The sequence below is a fragment of the Diorhabda carinulata genome, chromosome 10 (genome assembly GCF_026250575.1).
Source record: "Diorhabda carinulata isolate Delta chromosome 10, icDioCari1.1, whole genome shotgun sequence".
Taxonomy (NCBI): Eukaryota; Metazoa; Arthropoda; class Insecta; order Coleoptera; family Chrysomelidae; genus Diorhabda; species Diorhabda carinulata.
Genome location: NC_079469.1, coordinates 9,374,297 through 9,398,936, shown reverse-complemented (window position 1 = coordinate 9,398,936; position 24,640 = coordinate 9,374,297). Strand labels below are relative to the sequence as shown.

Genomic DNA, 24,640 nt, shown 5'->3' with positions numbered 1-24,640 from the left:
GAAATCCCAACTTTCACACAAAAGTACTTGAACAATCATCACAAAACTTTGTACACATATTCTTTGAGGGATTAGAAGTAACAACAACGGAGACTTTTTTAAAGATTGATAACTCCAGCGGAGCAAATAAATATAGTTATCACATTGATTCATTCTATTGTGTGATACTTATTCTAATAGCTTAGGATATGCTTGGGAACCGACCCCTAAATAATTCAAAAATGGATGAATCTGGGACTTGTAGAGGATCAGAAGCTGTTGCGGAGTATAAAGCTCTTTGGTCTTAGAGAGGTCTTAAGTTTTTGGAAGCAATATGTCCTAGCATATTGCTTCCAACCTGAATACTTAACTAGCGAATTCACGATGAAGTTGATATTTCATGTCCAGGCAGGATCAAATCCTAATACGCATTGTCAGCCTTCTTTATAAATACAGCAGCCTGGGTCCTTGCTGCATCAACATCATTCAGTTTATTTGATGTGATATTGATGTTGTATTTGGGAGTGGAATGAATTATTGGAATTTCTAATAATGGAAAACGTGTAGTGGAATATATTGTGGGAATATTGAGTTTCAAATAAGTCTGGATATACTATTCATTTATTAATATTGATGAAAATTCAATGAACGCAACAATATAATAAATTAATTTATTATCAAATAATTAATCACGAAAAACTTGTTTTGATATATTATATTAGTTCACAAGTTAATTCGATTTAATCATGGAAATAGAATCAAATCATTCCTAAAAATCATCATCGATTCTAATTGGGGTAAACGAAATGAGCTGTGACTTTTCACTATTGAATTGAATGAATGTAACCACAATCTTATGTATATTCATTTTTTTCAGTATTGAACGTTTATAAGAGTGAATGAACCTTCTAGTTGTAGAGTTCATACATTACGTGTCAAGGCACTATACAAAAATCGCAGATTGGAATTTTATATTATTATAAATGACTGCAAAAAGAATTTCATGACAACTCAGAGATATGATATCCCAGTGCCTCTATATCATATCATTTCCAAGTTCATGAATTTATTCCATAACAGTTTTTATGCAGTATTCTAATTCCAATGCAGAAATGTGAAACAACGATACGTGCCATGTCTATTTTCTCGAAGCTTCCATATAATAACATTGAACACGCAAAATTTTTTAACAATATGCATAGAAAATGTTAACGAGGGTGATTTATCTGTGATTATGACTACTATATTATAAATACATTACGTTTAAAAGGTTATGAAGGTAGAAATGGTTGTGAAGGGAGTTATTGGAATAATAATTTTCTCACAATTCCAGCCTACAAATGATGCAGATCAAAGTCTATTTTAGCCTTTCAGCTTCAAACGCAGCAATAAAATGAATTTATCAAGATAAATAACAAATGAGATTAGAAAAATGGTTACTGGATGTATTCAAATTGATGCCCATCTCAATAAATGCATTTTGGGCAACGTTTCTCAACTGATAGACTGGTCTGGCGAAGCATGTCAAGCTGTCCGCGAAGAGTTTCAAATTCTTGTTCAATTGCAGATCGAAGGGCTGTACTTGAGTAGGCCCCACAGAAAGAAATCACAGGCTGTCAGATTCCACACCCATGCGGGCCACTTAACGAATCCATGTCTACCTATCTATTCTCTCAAATGAACAGGTATCTTCCTCCCACATAACGCGTAGTGTGGCGCATTTGCTCACGTGAATCGCTGAGCATTTCCTGAGCATTTCCGTCACGTGACTCTCAAGGAAGTAAATAACTACAAGACCTTTCGCATGGATACCTATTCACAAACACACAACTCAGGCAGATTTAATTCTTCTTCAATGAAGACATGAGGATTCTGGTCGTTCCAGTATACGCAATTATGCTGATTGACCGCACCGTTCCTCTTGCTTCATCTTAACTTCAAAATGGAACTGTGGATCATCTTGATTGCATCCGAGGTACCACTCGCAGAATTTTTATCTGCGATCGAAATTTTCCTAGTAAAGTGCGTGGAGGAGACGCATACAATTCTGTATTTGTCGTGAAGAACGATCGGATATTTGAGGTTCTCCCGTAAGCCTCACTGCAGATTGGTTTGGCTGTTCAACTATCGCCCACGTCACTATTCCCATATTTTCGTAAGTTGTTACAGATACAGGTCGTTCATAATGCAAGGCGTCGGCAACAGTTTTAGAGACTTATGCCGATATCTGTATTATTCCTATGTATATCCATTTAAATATGCTTGGTGCATGCGTCCGATATCAAAGTCAAGACATAAATATTCTTTTCTGTTCTTATGTCGGGAAAAGTGGATTTGTCGCAAGACTGTTTCTGTAAAAATATTCACATTGACCATAAGGGTAAGTAGAGAAATCGCAGGAATTCGTTTGCATCTGCTAGTATGATCAATTTCAGATTAAAATCTATTGGGAATGAACGTTTAAATATTTGGTGCATTTTTTGCTTTGTATTTAGTGAAAAAATTGTTTATCAGTTGCTATGATCATTGTAAAATTATTATATTTTTGTGAGAGTAAGTTTTTATCAGACAATGATGACTGCAATTGCAACGGTCAAGCTCAATTATAAAACAACACATTATTCTTCAAAACAGACCGAAAACTGAGAATTGAGATCATTTTAGTTAAGTATATATAAAAGAAGTATGGAATTGGAAGAAAAATATCCATCCAAAACTTTCTCAACATCATCGAATCGAGAATTTTACCTTTGATATCTTTGTTCCAAACTGCCATTTGCAAGGTTAGAGAAATTGCTGAGTGGAGAAACTATTTCATTACAAGGAGTAATTAATTCGATGAATCGAAGGCTCCTGTGCTTTCAAAGTTGATTAAAAACGGCGCTGATATCCTAGAAAGTATTTGAAAATGACAAATAATGAATCAAGATACGTGAAGAGGGTTTTAATGAACTTATACAATGTAAAAGCTTAATTGAAAATTAAAAAATGTAAGAATGGTTCATAACAATTACAAATTTTTGATATACAGGTGGCAGATTGAAGCACGAAGAAATAAAATTAAGGCATGAATAGGTACACCAATTCAGTTGAGAGCTACAATCTTACTAGCTTCAAAAAGATAAACTCCAGTTTTATCTCTGACAAATGTAAGTTGGAGATATTTTCGATCCATAACTGTCTCGTTATGCTCTTTTGAATACGCAGTTGATGTGAATTCTATAATATTCTCAATAAATACAGGGTGTTATTAAAAGAAGTGATTTCGTCTCTAGTATAGATAGAGAACAAAAAAATATTTGGGGTTTGCTCACCAAAAAATTTTCGGAACGGCATCCGTATTCAAGATAAAGAGCGTTGAATAGAAAAAATTATTCACATTTTCCACATTTTCCCGCATCTACTGGAAACATTGTATTGAAATTTCATACTAATATGTTTTGGAAGATGATACATCCAATGAATTTATTTTTATGTCTGACTCTTGGGTGCAGGTTACACGGTTCGTACCAAGTAGTATTGAACATAACTTTGTCAATATCAGATTTATTAAGCAAAATTTCAAGTGAACTTGTACATCATTTAATTTTATACCAACAAGGTACATCTGATGAAACTCGATAGTGTGTACCGTTTTCGGAATATTTTGATTTGAAAATTATTATTTGGATTTAAAGCGTAATCTAGAAAAAGATAGTGGAACCATATACGAATAAAAGAAGTAAGAGAAGTTATAACCACTCTGATCCATTTATTGTTGTTTGAGGTTTTATTCGAAGTGTTTTTCAAATAGAACAAAATTTATTTTTCAGCTCGAGGGTCAATAGAAAATTAAACAGCATTTATAGGGGATATTACACTAAAAAATGATGAAATTACTAAAGATGTTCATATTTTTCACCTATTTCAATTGAGGCATATGTTTTCAAAACACAATCCTCGGTGATACCTGGTGAAGAAATTGAGAAGTCTGTTCAGGTAACAACCCATCAAGCTGATGTTAAAAACTTTCGCCTTACACTATATTCTTGTGAAGAATATTAGCTTCTTTGTTAAATATACGAGGGTGGTTTTCTACAAAATTTTGGACATGGTGATGGTTTTGTTGTTTTTGACCAAATTTCCGTTATATGAGAAGTTTTAGATTAATTTTCCCTTTTCAAACTATGACTTATTGGTCAGAGTTTCAGCACAAATGCATCATTCCATCTTACCACTACAGAAACATATGAAAATGAATTACTTGAAAATATACCAATATACTTGGAATCAATTCCCTCATCACTGCATATTTTTGATAAAAATTACATTCTATTTCAACTCACAATTGTTAACGTTTGTTTTTTCTACAACTCGTTTTTATGAATTGATTAATTCATTTGGATAATAGATTTCTGTTAAATTCAGTAGCACTTAATTATTGATCAATTCCCTTTTTCTGAAAACGCTAAAAACCAAAAAAAAGACGGATGTAATATAATGAGAATAAAAAATGTCTTCAAAGTTCAAGAAATGAGCAAACTGTTTTATATTCAGGTACAATTTCATCGATCCGTGAAGAAACTTGAGCATTGAATACTGCTGAAAGCCCGAAAAGTCTTTCTACTCCCACTTCTAGTAGTAAAACGACACGGGAATATGTATTGGATAATATGTTTACTACTTAGATTTGGTATTATTCACGGAGCTATTGAAAAGTTTTACTTCACATTTAAACTTGCAACTGACCTAGAAAACCTCAATTCCAAATCCCAAGAAAGAGGAAACTTCTATTTTAGATAGAAATTATTTGAAAGTCACAAGAATTTTTTTGCCTTCAGGAAAATAAATTCGAAATCTTTCACATTGAAAAGGAATTCCACAAAAATATAAGAAAAAATTGATACATCTATTGGCAATTGCTAATATTTGTGATGTCAGATATAGGAGTTGAGAATGAAATTAACTCGTTCTGTTTAACTATATAGTATCGAAGAAAGCAGAAAGCAATCGATTTGGAAATTACTGTGTTTTTTAGAACGAAAATCATAATAACAATTTCACTGGAAACAATCTGATAAAGACGTTACAAAACTTGTGAAACCTGAAATCTTATTAGAATTTCAATTGAATTGATATAAGAGTGATACACTTTGTGGTAGATTAGAAAAAAGGCATAACTATTCCAATAGTTGAAAAAAGGACTCCCAAAACTAAACCGGGGCAATATTCTCCTGAAGCTTGTGACAGAAATACTGGTCAAGACTGATTTGAGTTGAAAAAAAAACAAGGTTCCAGATAATTTCAAAAATATGGAAAAGCATCAAATATCACAGACCTGCTATCATATGGGATCTGACACAAACCATTGACAGAGTCAACAATAGGAACGGGTAAGCAGATTTCAAAGGAAATACCAATAGCAGTTTTGGCCAAATACTCTCCAATTTGATGATTGATATATCAATCATTGAAGTCGAGGAAGTAAATAAAAGATAATTCATAGTATATTTCCTTGTTAAAATTATATGATACTCCTACGTGTATATAACTGATAATGAGGACGAACTCCAATGATTGTCTCAAAAACTTAAAAAAGTGGTGGAGAGCCTCTTTAAATCTATCTTTACCGGGTACTGAGTCCCTGTAAATATAAAATTATGCATTAGATTCAAGTACCGCGGTGTTAACAATATCAGTAGCCTGAATCTAACAGAAGACGTGAAGATCCAGGTGACAAAGTCGTTTTTTTAAAGGACATTATCTGAATAAATGGGTGTTAATCGAAGAGAGCTGAGTGAGAATCAATGTATGAGAGAAAACATGAGATATGATGTAGAAACAAGAACTAAATGAGACCCCTTCTTCATTCATCTAAGATATGAATTGGACGGGCGAGAGTAATAAAATAAATAAAGACATAAGGCAACTTTGCGGGATGTAGGTTGTTGTATGATGTCGAAAGATTGAAAGACAAATTTTAGTGTGGTTTTTGAGAAAAAATGAAACGGAACATCCTCAAGATACCTATAGTTTAGTTTTCAATAATTAAGAAAAGACTATCCGGAAAATGTCAATGTTTCATTACAGTGCATTGAACTTGTATTTGAACACATCATTTTCCTGATATACCGATGTGGCATCCAGCGGTTCACCCACATTTATGATTAATATCTGGCGAGGAATAGCGTGCTAAGAAGGAAATTTTCAATGAAATCAAATCTTTTTCTCTATTTTAAAAACCAGCAATGACCATATTAAATTGAAACTTAACAATAATAACGTACAACAATAATTTCTCTAAAAAATTGGTAAGTAATCTTGTATCTTTCCTTTTTTACCGATAATATAGCATAGGAGCTTACGATTGTTTTTTCCTTATGAGAAATATTCTTTTTTATATAAATTTGAGTTTTTCAATTGAAAAAATAGGAATTTTCTTATAAAGTATTAAATATTTTGTCGTATAACACACTCTTCAATAACATCAAATATTACTTTAAAGGATGGAAAACAAAATAACATTTTTCATTAATGGCACGAATGAAGGATGAAGCTTATTTCGTATCTTCGAAATTAATTTAAATTGGAATATGCTTGAAGTGCGGTTTATTTTGGTTTTGCTGGTGATCCAAGTTATTAGAAATATTTGATGAATTTTGATCTAGAACCAAAGTAATAAATAGCTGCGTGGAATATAGATGGATCGACAATTTTCGGGAATAACCTAGACCATTGAGTAGTGGATAAAATATTGCGTTACCATAGCAACGAACAATAACTTATTAGAAGTGTCAGTGTAAAGTTTGACGTCAAAAAGTAAACCAGTGTTACGCAATGAATTAAAAGAAAAAAAAACGTATATCTATATATACTAGATATTATTGTGGACGAGGCGACGAAGAAGCCGAGTCAAGAATATTTAATCGAGTACTGTAATAATAACTTAACGAACGGTTTCAAATAAAAAGCAAAATTATATTAAAATATAAAATCTGTGGAATGTCATATTTAATGATTTTACTGAAAAATAGCTCCTCTGATTATTCTCTTTGAATTTATTTAAAAAAATAAAAATTAACAGAAGTCACTTAGGTAACATTGTAAACAAAGGCAGACATTGAATTAGAATTGGGAAAATTTAAGAGTCCTGTAAATTACAAAGATACCGTAAAGTATCATTTTTTGAACTCAATTTAATACTGTAAAGTCGACTCTACAAAACAGTATGAAAAAAAAATAAGTTTATGATACTTGAAACATTCAAAGATATTGTTTTAATCATCCTGAATGTGTCTTGAGTTCTAGTATAATAGTGATGTTTGAATCATAATTGATTCATTGTTGTGGATATATATAGAGACATCGTAGAAATGTGCTTGCGTGACATCCAATAATTTCTCAATCGCTTTTCATTTTTTCGGATGTATTGTTTGCTCATGGGATAATATAAAATGAAGCAATCTGGATTCAAGAAGTGAATTCATCATTTTCGGGCTTCTAAAATAGTTTTTTGTCAGTTATACTATATTATTTAAATGTTATTGAATAGCTTATAAAATTATTTATAGGAATATCCCATTTGAGGTGAGAATCTAACGGTGTTCGTGTCTTTCTTCAATATTATCAATTTAAGGCATTATTTATAAAAACTTTGCTTTGATGATTGGGATGTGCTGTTATAGTTACCGAGGAGGGTCAAATCGTTTTTCTAATTAATTTTTCAATTAATCCACTTACAGTTAAACCAATCAAATACTTTTTCGCACTATTCCTCCACTTTAGGATCCAAATTTTGCCCAGTAAAATATTTTCAATTATTAGATGTAGATAGTAGCTCTATTTTCCAATTTACAATTTTGTGGACAAAGCGCCAATATTTTATACAAGATAATATAAAATAACAATTTAATTTAACAATAATACATAAAATAGCTTACTTCATACTAAATTTAATTATGCCCGTCAAATGAGTGTTTGGTAAATTGTAGAATTCTGCCACAGAATAATGAGGTCTTTCAAGAAGAAATTCCTTTGGCACTCATCGAAACTCATTAAATCTATTTGTCATTTTTGATTCTGAAGGTAAATAATTGAATAATGTTGGCACAGAACATAATGAAATTTTTTCAGAAGTGGGTATAGTTAGGTAAATGTCTAAATTCTTTCTTCAAGAAGGGTAGTTATGAATGAGCCTCTCAGTTGAGTTGTGAAAGTGTTTGCAAACCAAATAAATGGATTCTAAAATGGAAAGAGCGGGGAAAGTTGAAATTTCTACTTTCCAAAATATAATTCACATTGCGTTCTACTACTCAAACTATGGATTTAACGAATAGACGGTTTTTCATTAGACGTTCTAATACCTTCGATATGATTAGTAAGAATGCAATAAGATGATAGTTACTTCTCTTGCCACTTCTATACCTGTTTTTAGACATCTGGGAAAATGCCTATTTCTAAAGGATTCGTTGATTAGAGATCACAAAACTGGAAACCAACAATATTTCCTACAGATTTGAAAAACAACAATCTAATAATATGAAGAAAATAAAGTTTCTTATAGAACTTTACCCTCAGAATTTTTTGTCGATACCAGCTTGCATTTCCATGAATTGATTTCTATTGCATATAGATTGAAATATGTCCTCCAAGCTCCAATAATGCAGACTAGATACTATTCAAATTCATTGAAAAGCTTCATACAGATGGATTTGATGGCATTGATAGATCTAATTAATGGTAATTCTAACTAATTATCCCTTCACCTGTTGAGAATTATTGAGATTCGCTTGAATATCATATCCGTCTAGAAATACTATCATTCTAGTATTTAAAGATATAACAAATCTTTCAAATTCCACCTCTTAAAATTCAATTGGATGTTAAAATTTTTTAAGAATTATACAATATTTTTCCCAAGAATACAAATAATCTTTCATCTCTGAGCTTTCGCATATAGCCCCTTACTATACGAAAGCCATTTATCCCATGCCATATTGTTTCATCCTTATTGATAATAAAATCAGAGGTACGAAAAGTTAACGAGAAAATAGTGAGTTTTCTGGACCAATGCTGTCTTTGATATAAGACAACAGAATCCAGGAATGATAGGGTGAACACACATCATGAGGCAATTTGATGAAACTTTGGTGACAACAAACAAGTTTTCATTAGTTTCTTTGAAGTTATTCGGGTGAAAAATTTCTTTCCTTCTATGTGTACTACTTTAGATAGAAGATTGCCTTGGGTGACAGTGACAGACATAGATTTTCCAGCTCTTCACCTTGACTTGATATTCACTTTCCTATCAGTTCCACTTTCTCTCCATTTTACTGTTGATACCCAACCAAATATAATTACGGCAAAAACTGTTTCTCAATTTCCTTCACCATCACGTCTACAACCAAATAGATTGCGACCAGCAGAAACGATATAAATTTCCCATAACACCATCAAATTTCGCTTTTTCTTCGAGATTTCTCAATCATTTTTATATATATATTGTTGTCTTGTGATTTGGTATTTGATATTAACTCAAAGAACATTGATTTGATGAAAAATTGTTCAGAAGCATATATGCTCCGTATCATTTTTATTTAATGGGCATCAAGCTTTTCAAATTTAATTATACGTATTATATTCTACCTTGCAAAGTTTTTTTGGAGGAATAAATAATTAATCTAATGCATATTTCGTGAATACAAGTCTCAAAAAACAAATTACACTAAAAGGTATTTCCTACCTTGAGCTGGAGCGTAAATATTCAAGTAGAGGCAATCCTCGCTTTGCTCTTTCAAGTGGGGCAACAGCCTTTTCAAGTATTCCAATCGACCCTTCGGCATCCGTCTTAAAGCCGCTGTCTCGTTCGAAATATCTGGCAGCCTTTGCGGGCATACCGGACTGAATTTATCCGCAATTTTCACACCTTGCCACAAAGCACCCGTTACCGGAGGCATAAACCTTAAACTTCCCAATGGAGGACTCGCGTAAGGAATTCCTCGGAACACCTCGACCGGTTCAAGATGTTTAGCGTCTAAAGAAACAATAACACCACTAACGTCACCGTATTTAGTTCGTACCGTTCGTGAAGTCAACTGATGTTTACCGTCCAAGAGAGGATCGCTTCTCGATAGATACAAATCCGAGAGAAAAACAAAACAAAGGTAAAGTAGGTTGTTTATGGTCGTAACCATGTTATAAATTTCAGATTTATCAGGACATAATTTAGTCAGAAAGAAGGAGCACTTTTTATTTCATCACATCCTATTGCTGATGTTAAACAAATACACTTTCAATCAATCATGTCCAATTAAATCACAAACATTGGTCACACTAATAAATTTGCCACATTTTCCTGATACACTATCGTAATTATCCCGAGATCGCGTCGAACAGATACGTCGTTCGGAGGTCCTGAAATCCGACTGACGGAGAGGTCCTTTTGATATAATCCTGCGCATGTGGTGCCACAGCGGCGCATATTCGGCAAATTCGGAAACTAAAGTTCGATTGGTTAATTTTGCTAAGAAAATATGTGGTAATTTCGTTTCAGTATGTCAATTTGGATCGAAAAGTAGGACGTTAGGGACCTTAATGAGAGTCTAGTTGATCCGATTTTGACTTTATTTACTGTTGAATGATCTAGTGCAGGATTGGGGTATTTGAATCCGCATTGAGAGCAAATATTATAGTGAGGATGAAAGACACAGTTCAAATGTTATTATAAGGGTTGGGCACGTATTGGTCTGAATTGATTGTTTTTATAGTAAACCAACCATCCGATAATGATTTTCACTCGTAAACATATTTTTATATGATATCAATTTATGAAAACGCAGTCGACAATATGAGCCAAATAACTAATTTCTCGCTTTGCAGAAAAACAGAAAAAATTATGGCAACTATTTTCTAACAGATTTTTACGAATAAAAATACTCCTTGTTCTAAGACCCTTTTATGTATATTGAGTTGGAAATATTCACTTAATTTCCAGTACAAAAGAACGAATAGTATTTGTATATATTTTGTTATAAATTACTGAGAATTAGAAACAGTGATCACATTACAAATATTATCAAGTGTGGTTTCTCAATTGGCTGTTGTGAGTTCTGTATTTTCTTCAAATTGGTATTAAATTAGCCAGAGACTGATGAATTGATGAGAAATCAGTCTGCCTCTCTAACAGGAAGACATTCGAATTGAACCGCCTATTACTTATACCTGCCAGTTTATACTTGATATTTTGGCAGTTCACAATAGATCGTTCAGAAAATGATCTGCTTTCTCTTTATCTATTTTTTTTGAGACAGGTGCAAACAAACAAAATTAAAACTGAAGTGAAACTAATTGAAGAATTATTGCAGATGAGGTTCATTCATATTAATCTGTTCAGTGAATTGGAAGACGAACTATTTGATTATCTTAATTTCCTTCTCATGGAGAGTATACTACTAGTATTATACTACTAGTTACTGTCAATCCTATCTCTATTGCTTGAAAAAAAAAACAAATGGGGACAGCTATCTGCTCAAACTTACAGATATATTGAGATTCTTAGCAACTGGACAATGGTTCAAATATAAACTAGGATTTTACCACAATTATTTCTGGTCCCCTATATTTATGTATGTTCTCAATTGTCTTTTGTTGAATGCTTCCACTTCCATATTTCTATCTACTGTTTTAATGAAATTTGACATGTAACTTCCTGCTATTTCTGTATTGGTTTGAAGAGTTGAGTTTTGTTTTTCGTGTTGTGTGAAGCTGTGATATCATAAGAGAGGAAAGTGAGTGGTTGAGGCCGAAAATTTCTGTTTCAGATAAACATTACTTATTTACTTGATGTGTTGCCTTTTGCCCCGTTAATACCCTCAATTTTCCCTTTAAAGCTTCGCAAAACCAGAGGTATGAAATTATCACGAGAAATAGGTTTATATGATATAAAATGTTTCTTTCACACTAGGTTTATAATCTCAGTACATGCTGTATCTTGAGTTGATTCCTGTAACTCTTCTTAAGAGACAGTTAGCATCCTACGGAGATAAATCATCAACGTTTCCACGTTTTCCAAACATTAGATCGTAAATAGTTTTCCTTTCCATTTGAAGTCTCGATTTTGTTAATTGATATATCATTGAAATTATTAACGTTAGTATTATTTTGAAATCTATTGGTATTAGGAGCAAACTTATATATTAAAAAATGTTTCTTAGGGTCATATTTCCAATTCATACAACTAAATTTCTATAAAAAGATTCGCGACTGCACAAAACTTCAAGTATGTATTTCTCTCTAAATTATGATATCAAAGGAAAGGAATCTTAATTGAACTTTTCATCTTAATGAGTGATATCTGATCATCCACAAGAATTTCCCGCGGATAATCACCTCCAAAATGATGTCGTATGAATTTAAAATCACACTATTTACATAAAATAGAATAGAATAACCCAAAATAACAATGTCTTGAAACATTCAGTATAACAATTGTTGACTTGGCAAAATATTTGTTACTAAGTAGGGTTGAATCTATTTCCCCAGAGGAAAACTAGAGTATGATAAGAATTGCGTTCCAAGATGAAGTGAGTGAAGAGAGAGTACTCAACCAGTAACGATTTTCACCCACAGCGTCTCAAACTGCCTCGGTGCAATTCTAATTTTTGGCTCAATTTGACTACATTCTGTTGGAGAAATTCATTTATGTAAATTCAAGTAGACAAAGCTGCTTCCTAAAATGTAGTTACAACTTATGATGTGATGCAATCTCTGTTTTATTCAAAGCACTAGCGAAAATTGAGAACGACTTTTCAGTCTACTAGTTATAAAGTTCTACATAACCTACAGAAATTTATATCATGTACGTCAAAACTGAGATGAGAATTTTATGAGCAAGATTAAGTTGAGTAAGTGGAGGGTTCAGTTAATGTCGATTCAATATAAGGCATCGTGATAGGAAGCTTATTTTTACATATGATGAATGATGTTAGAATACGAGGTCTGGCTATTAAATAACGAGACTGGTTACGAAAGAGGAGTTTTATCATAAAAATTATTCTACATTCGAATGCTCCCATTCAATATACTCTCCCTCCTCACCACACACCTTTCCATACGTTTTTTCCATCGATCGGAGCAGTGCTGGAGGTCTTCTTCGGTGAGGGGCTTTTTGCCGTTTTTTGCTTTACCGTTTCCATCGACTCAAATCAGGTTCCTTTCAAAGCAGATCTTTTTCTAATCTTTCCATCCTTCCAAGGAAAGAGAATCAGACCGTTTAACGCAAAATTTTTTTGTCAGTAATCAGATTTTTTACACCAACTTCACACAGACTTTTGTCATCTGTAATTCCTCGTGCAAAATTTTTGATTTTGGTAACTGTTTCTGGAGTTGAGACAGTCACAGGGTGACCTGTGTGATATATTTTAACTAGGATGAAACTTACTTATTATAACTTTGAGCAGATCAAATTTGACCAAAGAACAGTGACCTTGATATTATAGCTGGCTCAAGAACTGCAGGTGAATATTATGTGGTGTACTATTTTGCTCTGACTGTACGTTAATTTCCAAATATCTTATAAGTGCATGTGTAATTTGTCCAACGATTACATCATAATTATTCAGAGTGGAGTGGACTTGTTGAAATATTATACAAATGCATGAATAGTTATTTATGCAACAAGAGAAGTAATACTTCTTTTGACGAGTAGGACGGCAATTTCTATGAGGGAAAAAAAGTTACTTTACCCACGACTTTCATACAAAATTTTTTCTATGTCCGTCGTCTTAGACAAATTCGATAAAACAATTTTTATCTTGTAATAGTAATATTAGAAAAACAACTGTGAGCATTATTGATTTGAAGTGAAGTTACATTACTATTGGTACTTGAAAGTTGCTTGAAGTCGAACTAGTTGTTCTTGTAATCATAAGTATAGTGCGTTATCAAAAATAACTAAATATTACTTACTCATCTGGAACTTTTTTCTTGAAACATTTTAGGTATGGCAGTTTTAATGTTACTGGGTTTTTGAAATATTATATCATTCAATTCTAAATTCTTTGATAAACGTTTAACCAAATCAAACCAATTTTTATTTGATACAAGAACGATTTAAGAAAGCATATTGTCATAACGAACATTTATAAGCAAAAGATGAATTATGTCAAATGCAATCCAAAAGCAATAACTTTCCAATTTGAATTTCTCTATATTCATAAAAATAAAAAGTTTAGATTTATTGGAAATTAAAAAATGATATTTTTCTGGAAAAAATCATAATTTTGTCACCCACCGTTCCATTCACGTTATAAATAACCTCAAAATCCCCCAGCGATAAAGTATCGACGTTGCCCTCCGGGAAGGTTAAGGGTCCTGGAAAACGGTTCTCTACGATTATCTCGTTAGCCGTTGCTTTGATAAACATGTTAAATGCTAAAGTTTTGGACCTTTGAATTCACAAATTAAAAACACAATTCTCTTCTTAAAATATACTGCTATGTTTTCGAGTCACAAGAATTATTTTTTATTTTGAGTATTGATAGAAAATAGATGAATTGAGTAGCATTAATTTCACATGAATTTAGGGAATCTCTAGCATATATCAATAGACTCTCTAAGTTCTTTATAAAAATCACGGAAACGTTGGATGGAAACAAATCCCATTTTAACAATGTTACAACATTAAGCCTGTGCAAACACAAACTGATTTGCAGTTCGTATTGCGTTGATTAGCTTTTATAGATATAAATACTGAAGTAATTGAATAACGGCAACAAATAGAATTCCAGAAATGCCTGTAAATGGCGAAGCTAACTCTCAAAACAAAAAACCGAAACTTCTATTTGATTTTTATCCATCTTAAGTGAAAACGTTCAAAGTGAGAACGCTAGAGAAATGAAAGAATTGGAACGTGTTTATTATTTATTTTTTCGAATAATCACATTTTTTTATTCATTTGAATCAACTGACACATTTTCATATCATGAGATGTCAATAAACAAAGTCCAAGCTATACCTTAGAGATATGCAATTTTCAAGCTCCTCCCGCCAATATAGAGATCGAAATAGTTATTAACAATCTCTTATTAACTTCAATTGTTTGTGGGATTTTGATCTTGAGCTTGTTTGTTTGTTTGTAACTCATTTGTGGCTTATTACTGTTAGTACATCCCATATCTTTAATTGCGTTCGTAAACCGAGAGGGCTAAGGCGCCAATCTCTGGATTCGTTGGTCGTGGGCTCAAATCCCGTTCACGCTGTAGAAAATGCACCCTCTGTTGGAGATATTCGTCATCCAAGCTGCAACTCACTCGATAGGCATCATTAAATCGTGAAACTTCTATCTCAGCACAATTAGGTCTTTGCCTCTTAACAACAGTTATGAAGCGAGTACCGCAAATGTCTCCACTTGATTCTAGTTTTTTCTTCTATTTGATTGACAGATTTTTGAGGAGCACTTGAAGCATTTACATCGACAATATAGTCCAATTTCATAGTTTTCTCAGTTTCTTTGCAACTTTTTAACTGAAAATCTTTATCGTTTTTTGGGATTTTCCTTCGAAAACAACAAAAAAATCCAGCACACTATTCGTGTGAAATACAATGAATCAAAATGGTTGTAAACTGCGTCAGAGTCTCGAGTTGTGTAAATTTCATCGCCGTTCTTCGAAGGATCTATATTATCTATATTTTCCAGTTTTGTAGCTCTAATTGCAGCTCTCAATACCCCGTAGCTCTATCAATAGCATTCACGAAAATTAGCCATTCTATGCTTTCGACGACCTAATTCTTCTTTTTCCAGATCTCAACTCCATACAAAACAAAAGGAAAAGCATTTTGTGCCAAATAGTCATTGATTAACAGAAACTCTCCCGCGGTCCAAATACTACAATTTCTAGTATTTTATGCATTGTAATACTCCAAAAGTTTAAATCATTCTTTTAATAACTTTTTGGTAGTAACTTCTTACATTTACATATTTGATATGTTCTCATTCTTTTTCTTTTAAATGTCAACATACAGAGGTGTATGGCAAATGTCTAGTGCCATATTCATATCTAGGTGTCACATGGCATGCTATACGTTTTATAAATGATCTCAAACAATGGAGGTTGATGACTTTGTCTTTTTCTACATATTTTAAAGTGTTTGTATATTCCAACCTTTCCAGGATTTCGCCACTCACCGTACAATTAACCTCAAAAAATCTAATAAATCTAATGAATCAATATAGCAAACGTTTTGTTTTTCCATATTTTCTCCAAATATCCCCTATACTTTCAGTCGAAATAACAATGCAAATAGAATGTGGTGTCTTTTTTAGCTTCAGGCTTATGTCTTGGCAACAACAACATGAATGGTCTCTAGTAAATGAAGCTACTTTTGTAAATACGGTATTTGAAATAATATATCTTCCATATCAATACATGTGATTTTAAATACAAACAAACGAACTGAAATATCTGATTATGAAAATCATATTTTCATATCTATATTATTGGAAAACATTAAGATCCGCTTCGGAAGTTTTTAGAAGCAGGAATATTCTGAAAATGAACTTCCGAAACTTATAATTGAGTGCTAATCTGAAAATTCAACTATCACAAGAAATTTTCGAGATGCAAAATATCGCTCGTGAATAATTCTAACTCGGAATTTACACCGACGACGACGAGAAATTTATCAATTTTCTAATTGCTCGCCTGTACATTTAGTGTGTCTAGAACTTGACCGTAAATTAAAAGTTGTGACTCAAACAACTTTAAGTGGAGTTTCGTTCGAGGCAACTTCCATTTTCGTCTCTCGAATTTCCGCTCCATCTCGTTTCGCACTTCTTTTCAGATCCATTATTCAATTCAAGCACTTTTAAAAGTACGGCTGGTCTGTAATTTTTCAAAATAATATCGTTAAATCAGTATTTGACTTCCTTTTTCCACATTGAATATTATTTGTGGGTTTCATGGGACGAAACTTTATTCCAACACTTAATTTAACCCTACATAGGTAGCGCAAATCTCACAAAATTTCATTCACTCAAAGTATTTTCATTTAAAAGTTGACCAACCTACCTCATATCCCATAAATAATTGGTAACAGAGCATTTTTGCATATTTGGACAAACTGAAAAAGTGTGCGGTGTTTCACATGCTACAAATTATTTAATAATTCAAGTCGAAACTTTGTAGTAGATGATTTAATGCATTTGAGAAATCTATACACAGGCGACAGGACTTAAAAAAAAAGATGCTTGTCTGGTGGAGGTTTGATGTCATCTAAACAACTCAAAGACTAATGAACTATTCTGTCTCATTTTTTGTCATGACAATGGTAATGAATAATAATTAGAAATCATTCATGACAAATCAGGCGAATATGGGGCACACTACGAGTAACAACTTTTTTCATTTGAGGAGGATGAAGTAAATTTTTAACTACTATTTTGAAGTGCTGCTTAAATTGCTCGATCTTAGATCTCTCTTAGTTCTCCCAACGTATCCAACAATAACTAAAGAACCCTTTATTTTGTAATATCAACGACTTAACTGCAGCCAAAGCTCACTAATTTAGAATAGTGGTATTCAAAAATTTCGCCAGCACTAACGTTTCTAGTGTTGTAGCACCTTAAAATTAAAGATTAGTACTCGTACTAATTCGTCTGACAAAATGCATTACTAAGTAACTTACTTTAATAATTAATCGAATGTACAAGGTACTGAGCATTATGCTGTTAATCTCATTGTACATATTTTTGTTAAGTTCAAGTAACATGAAACGAATATCATAAATTATTTTAATATCGTTTTCACTTATTTAGTAGTCTCTTTCTGGACAATACAATATTGGGTTGAGAATGAATAAATGAACAAAGATATTATATATGAAATATTTTGCAGAGAACGCTCTGAAAGGGTATTTATCAATAGAAGATATGTTTTCTGAGGTATTCAGTTAATTATGAAATACCAGATGTATTTTGTTAACGAATGATATCCTTGGATAATATTTAGTTCGAATTTCGCAAAAACAAGTTCAAATATGAGCTAAAGGGTGGGTAATTGGTGTAAATTAATGTGTTGGTCAGACCCTCCTAAAAGTAGGAAGCCAGGTTGAGAACTCATATCACTTGACATGGTAGTTTATTGAGATATGATATCAGATGAGAAAATTTTTTCCTCATTGAGACACAGATTTCTATAGCAGTTTGAACATTTCGTCATTTAAGTTCTACCTCCGCGTCGAAGTCAAAAAAATGCCTCTTCGATTTGATAATGGTTAGAAAAAGACGCATCTCTAGACAATTGATACAAAAATCTTGAAATTGAATTAATGTTTATACATTTTCAAATAAATGTATATGTATTATGATCGCCATATATAATAAATATGGTATGAAAAAACTGAAAAACACGCTTTTGAAGTCATGAGACAAAAAATTTGAAAATAATTTTTCAAAAAAAGCTGAAAGCAATAATAAACGAAAACTAATGGTATTATTGTGACAAATGAGCTTCTTCTAATGGATTGATTTGTTCCATTCTTGTTGCTTATTGATCGTTCCATTCCTTCTATCCAATCTATCTAATCTTGCTTTGTCTCTGAAACATCTACTACGTGCTTTTGATCTAGGTATCACATATTCTCATTTTTCTTTGTTGAATTGCAATAAGGGCTCTTTTCTTCTTACTATGTATTTTTTCATTATGTTGGAGCCCGAGGGATGTACCACGATAATTGATATCAATCATTAATATTATTATTATTAAGTTTATTACCGCTTGCTACTTCTTTATCAGTTATAATTTCATTAGAATCATCATAATTTTCATTTATCTATCACTTAAGTGATCACTGATGCTCTTATAGCTACCACAATATTAGTGGTAACTTTAGCCCTACAGTTTTTTTTCTTCACCAATCTAGAGATTGACTTTTTTATTCAAATTGACAGGGTGATCATTTTGCATTATCCTTATATATTATGTATCACATGATTTTCTATGACCATACTCAATTACTACTTGCTGATGGAGATGTTTGCCTACCTGATTGTGTCTTTCGAAATACGAGTAAGTAGATATTGAAATTTGTTAGGAATTGAAACCACATTTCCTAGTAATCGTAAGCAACTTACTGAATTAAACAGCTAATATATTATTATAAGTATCCTTGATTCTGCAATGTTTATATATTATTTCCAGCTAAGATTTCAGGGAATATTTCACAATGTGGATTTGAACTGAAATAATCTGAATTTTCCGGATTTTTTTTGAATTATTCGAATTTTTATTATTATTTCAGTATCCAATAAGGTAATGGAAAAATATTCGGCTCAAAATTATTACAACAAACCTTCCACGCAAGAAGCTGCTATTATTTATTGGGGTAAATAATATTGCCTGCATTCGAAATATCTGATAACCGTATATACTGAGACAGAAAATATTCAAAGTATTTCAGCAATATGATACGTTATTTGACTAAAATATCCAAAAAGTATAAAAATAAAGAGGAAAGCAAGAAAGTATGTTAAATGGAATACTGAAAGCACAACATTTTACAAAGTCGATATGTCGGAAAACAGCTTTTCAGTAATTATATTATTAACTTCTCTCATGTTTCTGATGTCGTCTGTCAAAATTTCACACAAATCTAACTGATAAATTAGTTTGAATACAGAAAAAAATTCTGGAAACTATGAGCGTCATCTGAGAAACGTACTTCCAAGAGAGCAAAAATTGGTTTTCGTTAAATAAACTGAAGTTATCTTCAGAGACCAAATACCCAGTTATTAATACGGTGCATTACACAATGTAATTGTAGAAGCTAATGTAACATATGAAGTATCTCTCATGGGAGAACAATATACTGGTGTAGAAAATGGGTATGTATATGGATGAAATATGCCGAGTTGAAAAAATTGATATAATTTTTCGATTAAGCATTTCAGAATTGCAAATTTCAACGACCTGCGTTGTACAAAAATGAAGTAAATAGAACAGAAAAGGAATTGATCCTGATAAAATGTGATATCCTTATTTAATACATTTTGATGGACACTTCTCATATACACAGATTGTACTCCTTACCTCTTTCCTTCTCCTCCTCTATAATCAATTCTAAGCTACAATTTTCATTGATTATTGAGGAAAAGGAGAAACGGTATCTAATCAATTTTATCCTAATACTGAACTTGAGAGGAAACGACCAAATTTGTCAAAGAACATAGTTTTGTTCCATCACGACAGGTTATGCTGGATTGGTACGGATAACCTCAACCTAGATTGGTGGATGTTCATCCGGAAGCCCAAAGTCCATTGTGTTAATCTTCCAAACTATTCCTTAATTTTTTTCTGAATTTTTTTCCTCTTGATTCTTATTCCCAACATTTCATTCCAAAATTAATTTTATTGTTATTTTTTCGAGTTAATCTACTGAATCGTCTTCTAAAGTTTGACGTCTCTTCTTATTTGTTAAGCTCATTGCAATAGATGTCTGTTGTTACTCCAGTTTTTGGGTTTTTTGTTAAAAGTACAATGTCCAGTGATCACTCTCATTTTCTCCTGATTGGGTGTTTTGTAAATCTTATTTTTTTATCTTTATTAATTCTTGTCATTATTGTTGCAGAAAAATTAATCCAACTGAGCTTACACTTTATTACCTTATCCGTCATATTCATCTGATCTGTCGCCATTTTATGACTGTTTCTAAAAATAGCTTCTTGGAAAGACATTTAACACGATACTGCCAAAAGGTTATTTTTTGGATGTCGAAATAATTGGAAACTCCCTGAATTGAATGTATAAAATTTTTCGCGCTTCTGCATTGAAAAATCAATCTTGTTAAGCCATTTCCAACAAATTTTTATGAAAAACACAAAATTAATACCCACAAGATTCATAAAAATTTTGTTTTTGTCAGTGACTATAAAAATGCTTTTAATTAACAAAAAATAGAAGTGTAATTTTATTGGTAACGAGTTATTTGCCTTTAAATTAATAATATTCCTTATTATCTGCTTCCTCATCTTTCTCATCCCTATATACAAAAAATATATAGTGGTTCTTGGAGAATTACGCTTATTAATTCCTTGTAAACTGTTTGTCATCCCCTATTAGAGCCGACCAGAAGAAACCACACAAACCGTGCGTGGTGATTAAAGTATTCCTGGGGCGAAGACAGTTAGTTGTAACGTACATCCCTCACCATCTGAGACCCATGCGATGACGACCCTAAAGTTTCAGAACAACTGTAAATTGCTGCCTCCAAACAACATTCCTCCCCAAATGTTTTTTTCTTCTTCTAAAACCACCGTTCTTGAGCGTTTGTACACGGAGTACAAAACAAACAAAACTGCAATATAAGATAAATACGTCAAAATGTGCAAAATGAACTTTTTTTATACCCTAAAATAAATGTATACGAAAATGTTAATCCTCCTTTCTTGAACAAAAGAAATATTTTATCACTTCACAATTCCAACTACTTAACGTGATGACGACAGTTCAAACTACAATTAGTCCAGGTAAAATAGAATTAAACCCGAAATTAAATTACGCTTACAACAATGGGAGTTATTACTACTAAGCACAAATGTAATGTTTTCCACAAAGAGAAGAAAAGTTTTCTCAAATTTTTCAAAAGCGAAGATTAGTATTGTTATTGTGATGATAGCCCTGGACTTTTTGAAGCAATGAATAAAAATTATGATGAAACAAAGTGGCCCTTATTCATAGAATGTCTGAAATCTACTTTTATCACACAATTGTGATAAAAACCGTACATATTAATAGGACACGCAGTGAATTATAACTAGAGGGATGGAACGATGCGTATTTTAATTAATGTAATATAGTACAAAGAACACTAATGGAAAGTGTGCGGTGACCTCAACGTCATCGGTATGTTATTGGAATTGCAGAGTGGTTACACAAAATAATGTTGTTTCCTTTGTTTGTGGGTCAGTAGGGCGAAACAACATAATTATGTAAGAAGAAAATGACCCATTCAGAATGAGTATATTCAAAATGGGCAAAATTAACATTAAAGTGTTGGTAGATCCGAATAACATCTACTCTATTAACTTTCCACATCAAATTGGTTGCGCTTGAAAAAATATTCCCAAACATAACGAAGGGAGAACTGAAAGAGGGTATATTTGTGTACCCATAAAATTATAGATTCTCACTTTGAAAGCCTTTTATCTGTTAATGAAAAATCTGCTTCGACTTCATTCAAAATGGTTGTGGGAAATTTCTAAGGAAATAGAAAATGTCGAAATAACAAAGAACTTATCACCAATTTATTGGAAAATTTCCATACGATGGGATTAAACATTAAAGATTCCTTTTCTGCCTTCACATCTGAGTTATTTCTTTGAAAGTACGAGTGACGAGCAACGTTTTCACCGAGATATAAAGGTTTTTTTGGCCAAGATTAATGTAAACAACCCAAATAACACTCATATGACATTGCGTTCTGAATACGTTCACCATTAAAAAATTCAGACTGTCAATTTTAGATTCGATATATTCTCATTAGTATTTCCATATTACAGAACTCAATTATCAACCCTCGTAGTGCATAATTTTTGAGCAAAGAAAAATTTTTTTTATAAGTTAAGGAAAAATAAACGCTGGAAGTTATGTGATATCCAATTGGTAAATTAATCATCATATCTCCCTGACCACGTTGAATGCAAATGAAAAAACGGAAATGAATAAAAAATCCATATGAAATCATATAACAAAAAAATTTCGAATAAAGCGATTCCATCACAAGGGATGGTTGTCTGTGTATAACTAATTTATTTTTGTTTAATGCTAACCAACTGATATAAAAATAGTCTCATTAATTTCCTCTGGAACTGACGTAACGATATAAATAGATTTTTGCTGTTTATAACCCAGTTGTTATTTTCCATTTAATGTGGTATGTACATATTGAATCCAGTGATTTAACGACAACATTTAGATGAAAACTATTTCATTTGCCATTCTAAAACATATTGATGGAATGAACAAATCTACAATAATAAACCTTCTCAATGTTTCACTAGTTTGATTCAATATCATTTCACAAAAAAATATCATTTTCAGTTACAATCTTCAAATGAATCAGAATTTGTGGGAAAGTTGCTTCGAAAAAGTATGTTGTATAATAAAATGGTGAAAAAATTTCTACTTCTACTTATATTTATATGACCATGCTCACCTCAACTTATGAGAAAATAACTAATTCCTTTTGCGTCCGTATCTGAATCCAAATAAATGTTAAAACATGTGTATTGAATGAAAGCAAGAGTAGATGCTAAAGATAGAGGTATTCTTAGTGGGCCAAATTTTCTGATATAGGAAGGAAGACCATCTCTATTTTATTCTGATTGGTTCAGCATGTCAGTTTCGACTGGTAGAAACTCTTCCAATAGTACAATTCAATGTACACGCTACTCTATCTGTCTTTAGAATTATTAATAAATAACCCTGTGGATAGTAGCCACACTAATACTTTGTGTCAGTGTCAGTTCGACCAATTGTTGAGTGAACTTACTTGTTGTTGGTATGTAGTATAAAAAGTGAGAATTCATCTGCTTTTATTGACTGAATAATTTCTACTACCAGTATTAAATTGCTTATTTGCGTCGAAAATATTTCCTTGACCTCTGTATTTATGAATGTTTTTTGACAAGTCCACTTATTTAGCAAATAGGTCGATGAAGAAATTCTTTCAGCAGATTATAGCGGCAAGTAATCCGAGCTTCTTTTTCAAAATATCAACAACTATTTTCTTAATAAGTTTTCCTTGTGAAGATAGTGTGGAACTCTAAATCAATTGAGTTTACAAGACAAAAATCTTAACTGTAAACACAAAACCTTTAGGAAAAATTCTCCGATTTCTCAAAGCATATCGAATCACCAATCGCTGATAAAACATTGAAGGTGACATTGATGATTTTCCACTTTCACTTGTACCCACGTTTAAAATGTTTACATTCCAGCAACTTACGTAAGTGATGAAAATAGATTTGGAATTATTTAAACACTAAAAATAAGGGAAAACTGAAGTATTGCCTTTTACAAAGGGAATGCTGAGTATTTTACGTTCATCTCGTAGAGTACTTTCTGTTTAGGGGTAATAAAGTATTTATAAAACTTCTGTTTAGCACCTATTTATATCATTGAACAATTTATCTAAGACGGACGTCCTGCATATTTACGCTTCTGAAATATCTTAAAATAACTCAGCGTCGTGTGTTCTTTCAAATAAGCAGTTGCGGCACCATTATAATTTGTAAAAGGATTATGGAAATCAAAGGAGATGATTATTGGATTACATATATTTGTTTATTTCGGAAACTTATTGGAATATTGCAACCTTTGTACATGGTATTCATGTTCTCTTGAAGGCTTGAAGATATAATTTTTGGCTACATTTTGATTTTTAAATTTATTGATAACTCAATTGAAATGTTGATGAATTTCCATTAAAAGATACTATTACTGGATATTTGAATTGCTTTCATGTTATATAACTTCTGTAGGTGAATTACAAGGAGCCAATGGTATTCGGTTTATAATAAATAGAAATACTGAGGTCGGTTCATTAACTTTATTATTGCCATTGCCGACTGTATTTACTTTCTCACTAAATTATAAACATTAGAATCGTGAGAGCTTCCAAAAATATT

The 24,640-nt window shown here is 32.1% G+C and overlaps 1 protein-coding gene across 2 annotated transcripts in view; it reads right to left on the bottom strand.

Annotated features, from left to right (window-relative positions):
• LOC130899110 (neuroligin-4, Y-linked) overlaps positions 1–10,406 on the bottom strand; it is a 530,244-nt gene extending 519,838 nt beyond the window's left edge. For both annotated transcript variants that reach the window (XM_057808881.1, XM_057808882.1), the window contains exon 1: positions 9,701–10,406. In XM_057808881.1, coding sequence (XP_057664864.1) covers positions 9,701–10,151 — 451 coding nt within the window. In that variant the 5' untranslated portion in view covers positions 10,152–10,406. The remainder of the gene's footprint in view (positions 1–9,700) is intronic.
• Between the last annotated feature and the right edge of the window lie 14,234 nt (positions 10,407–24,640).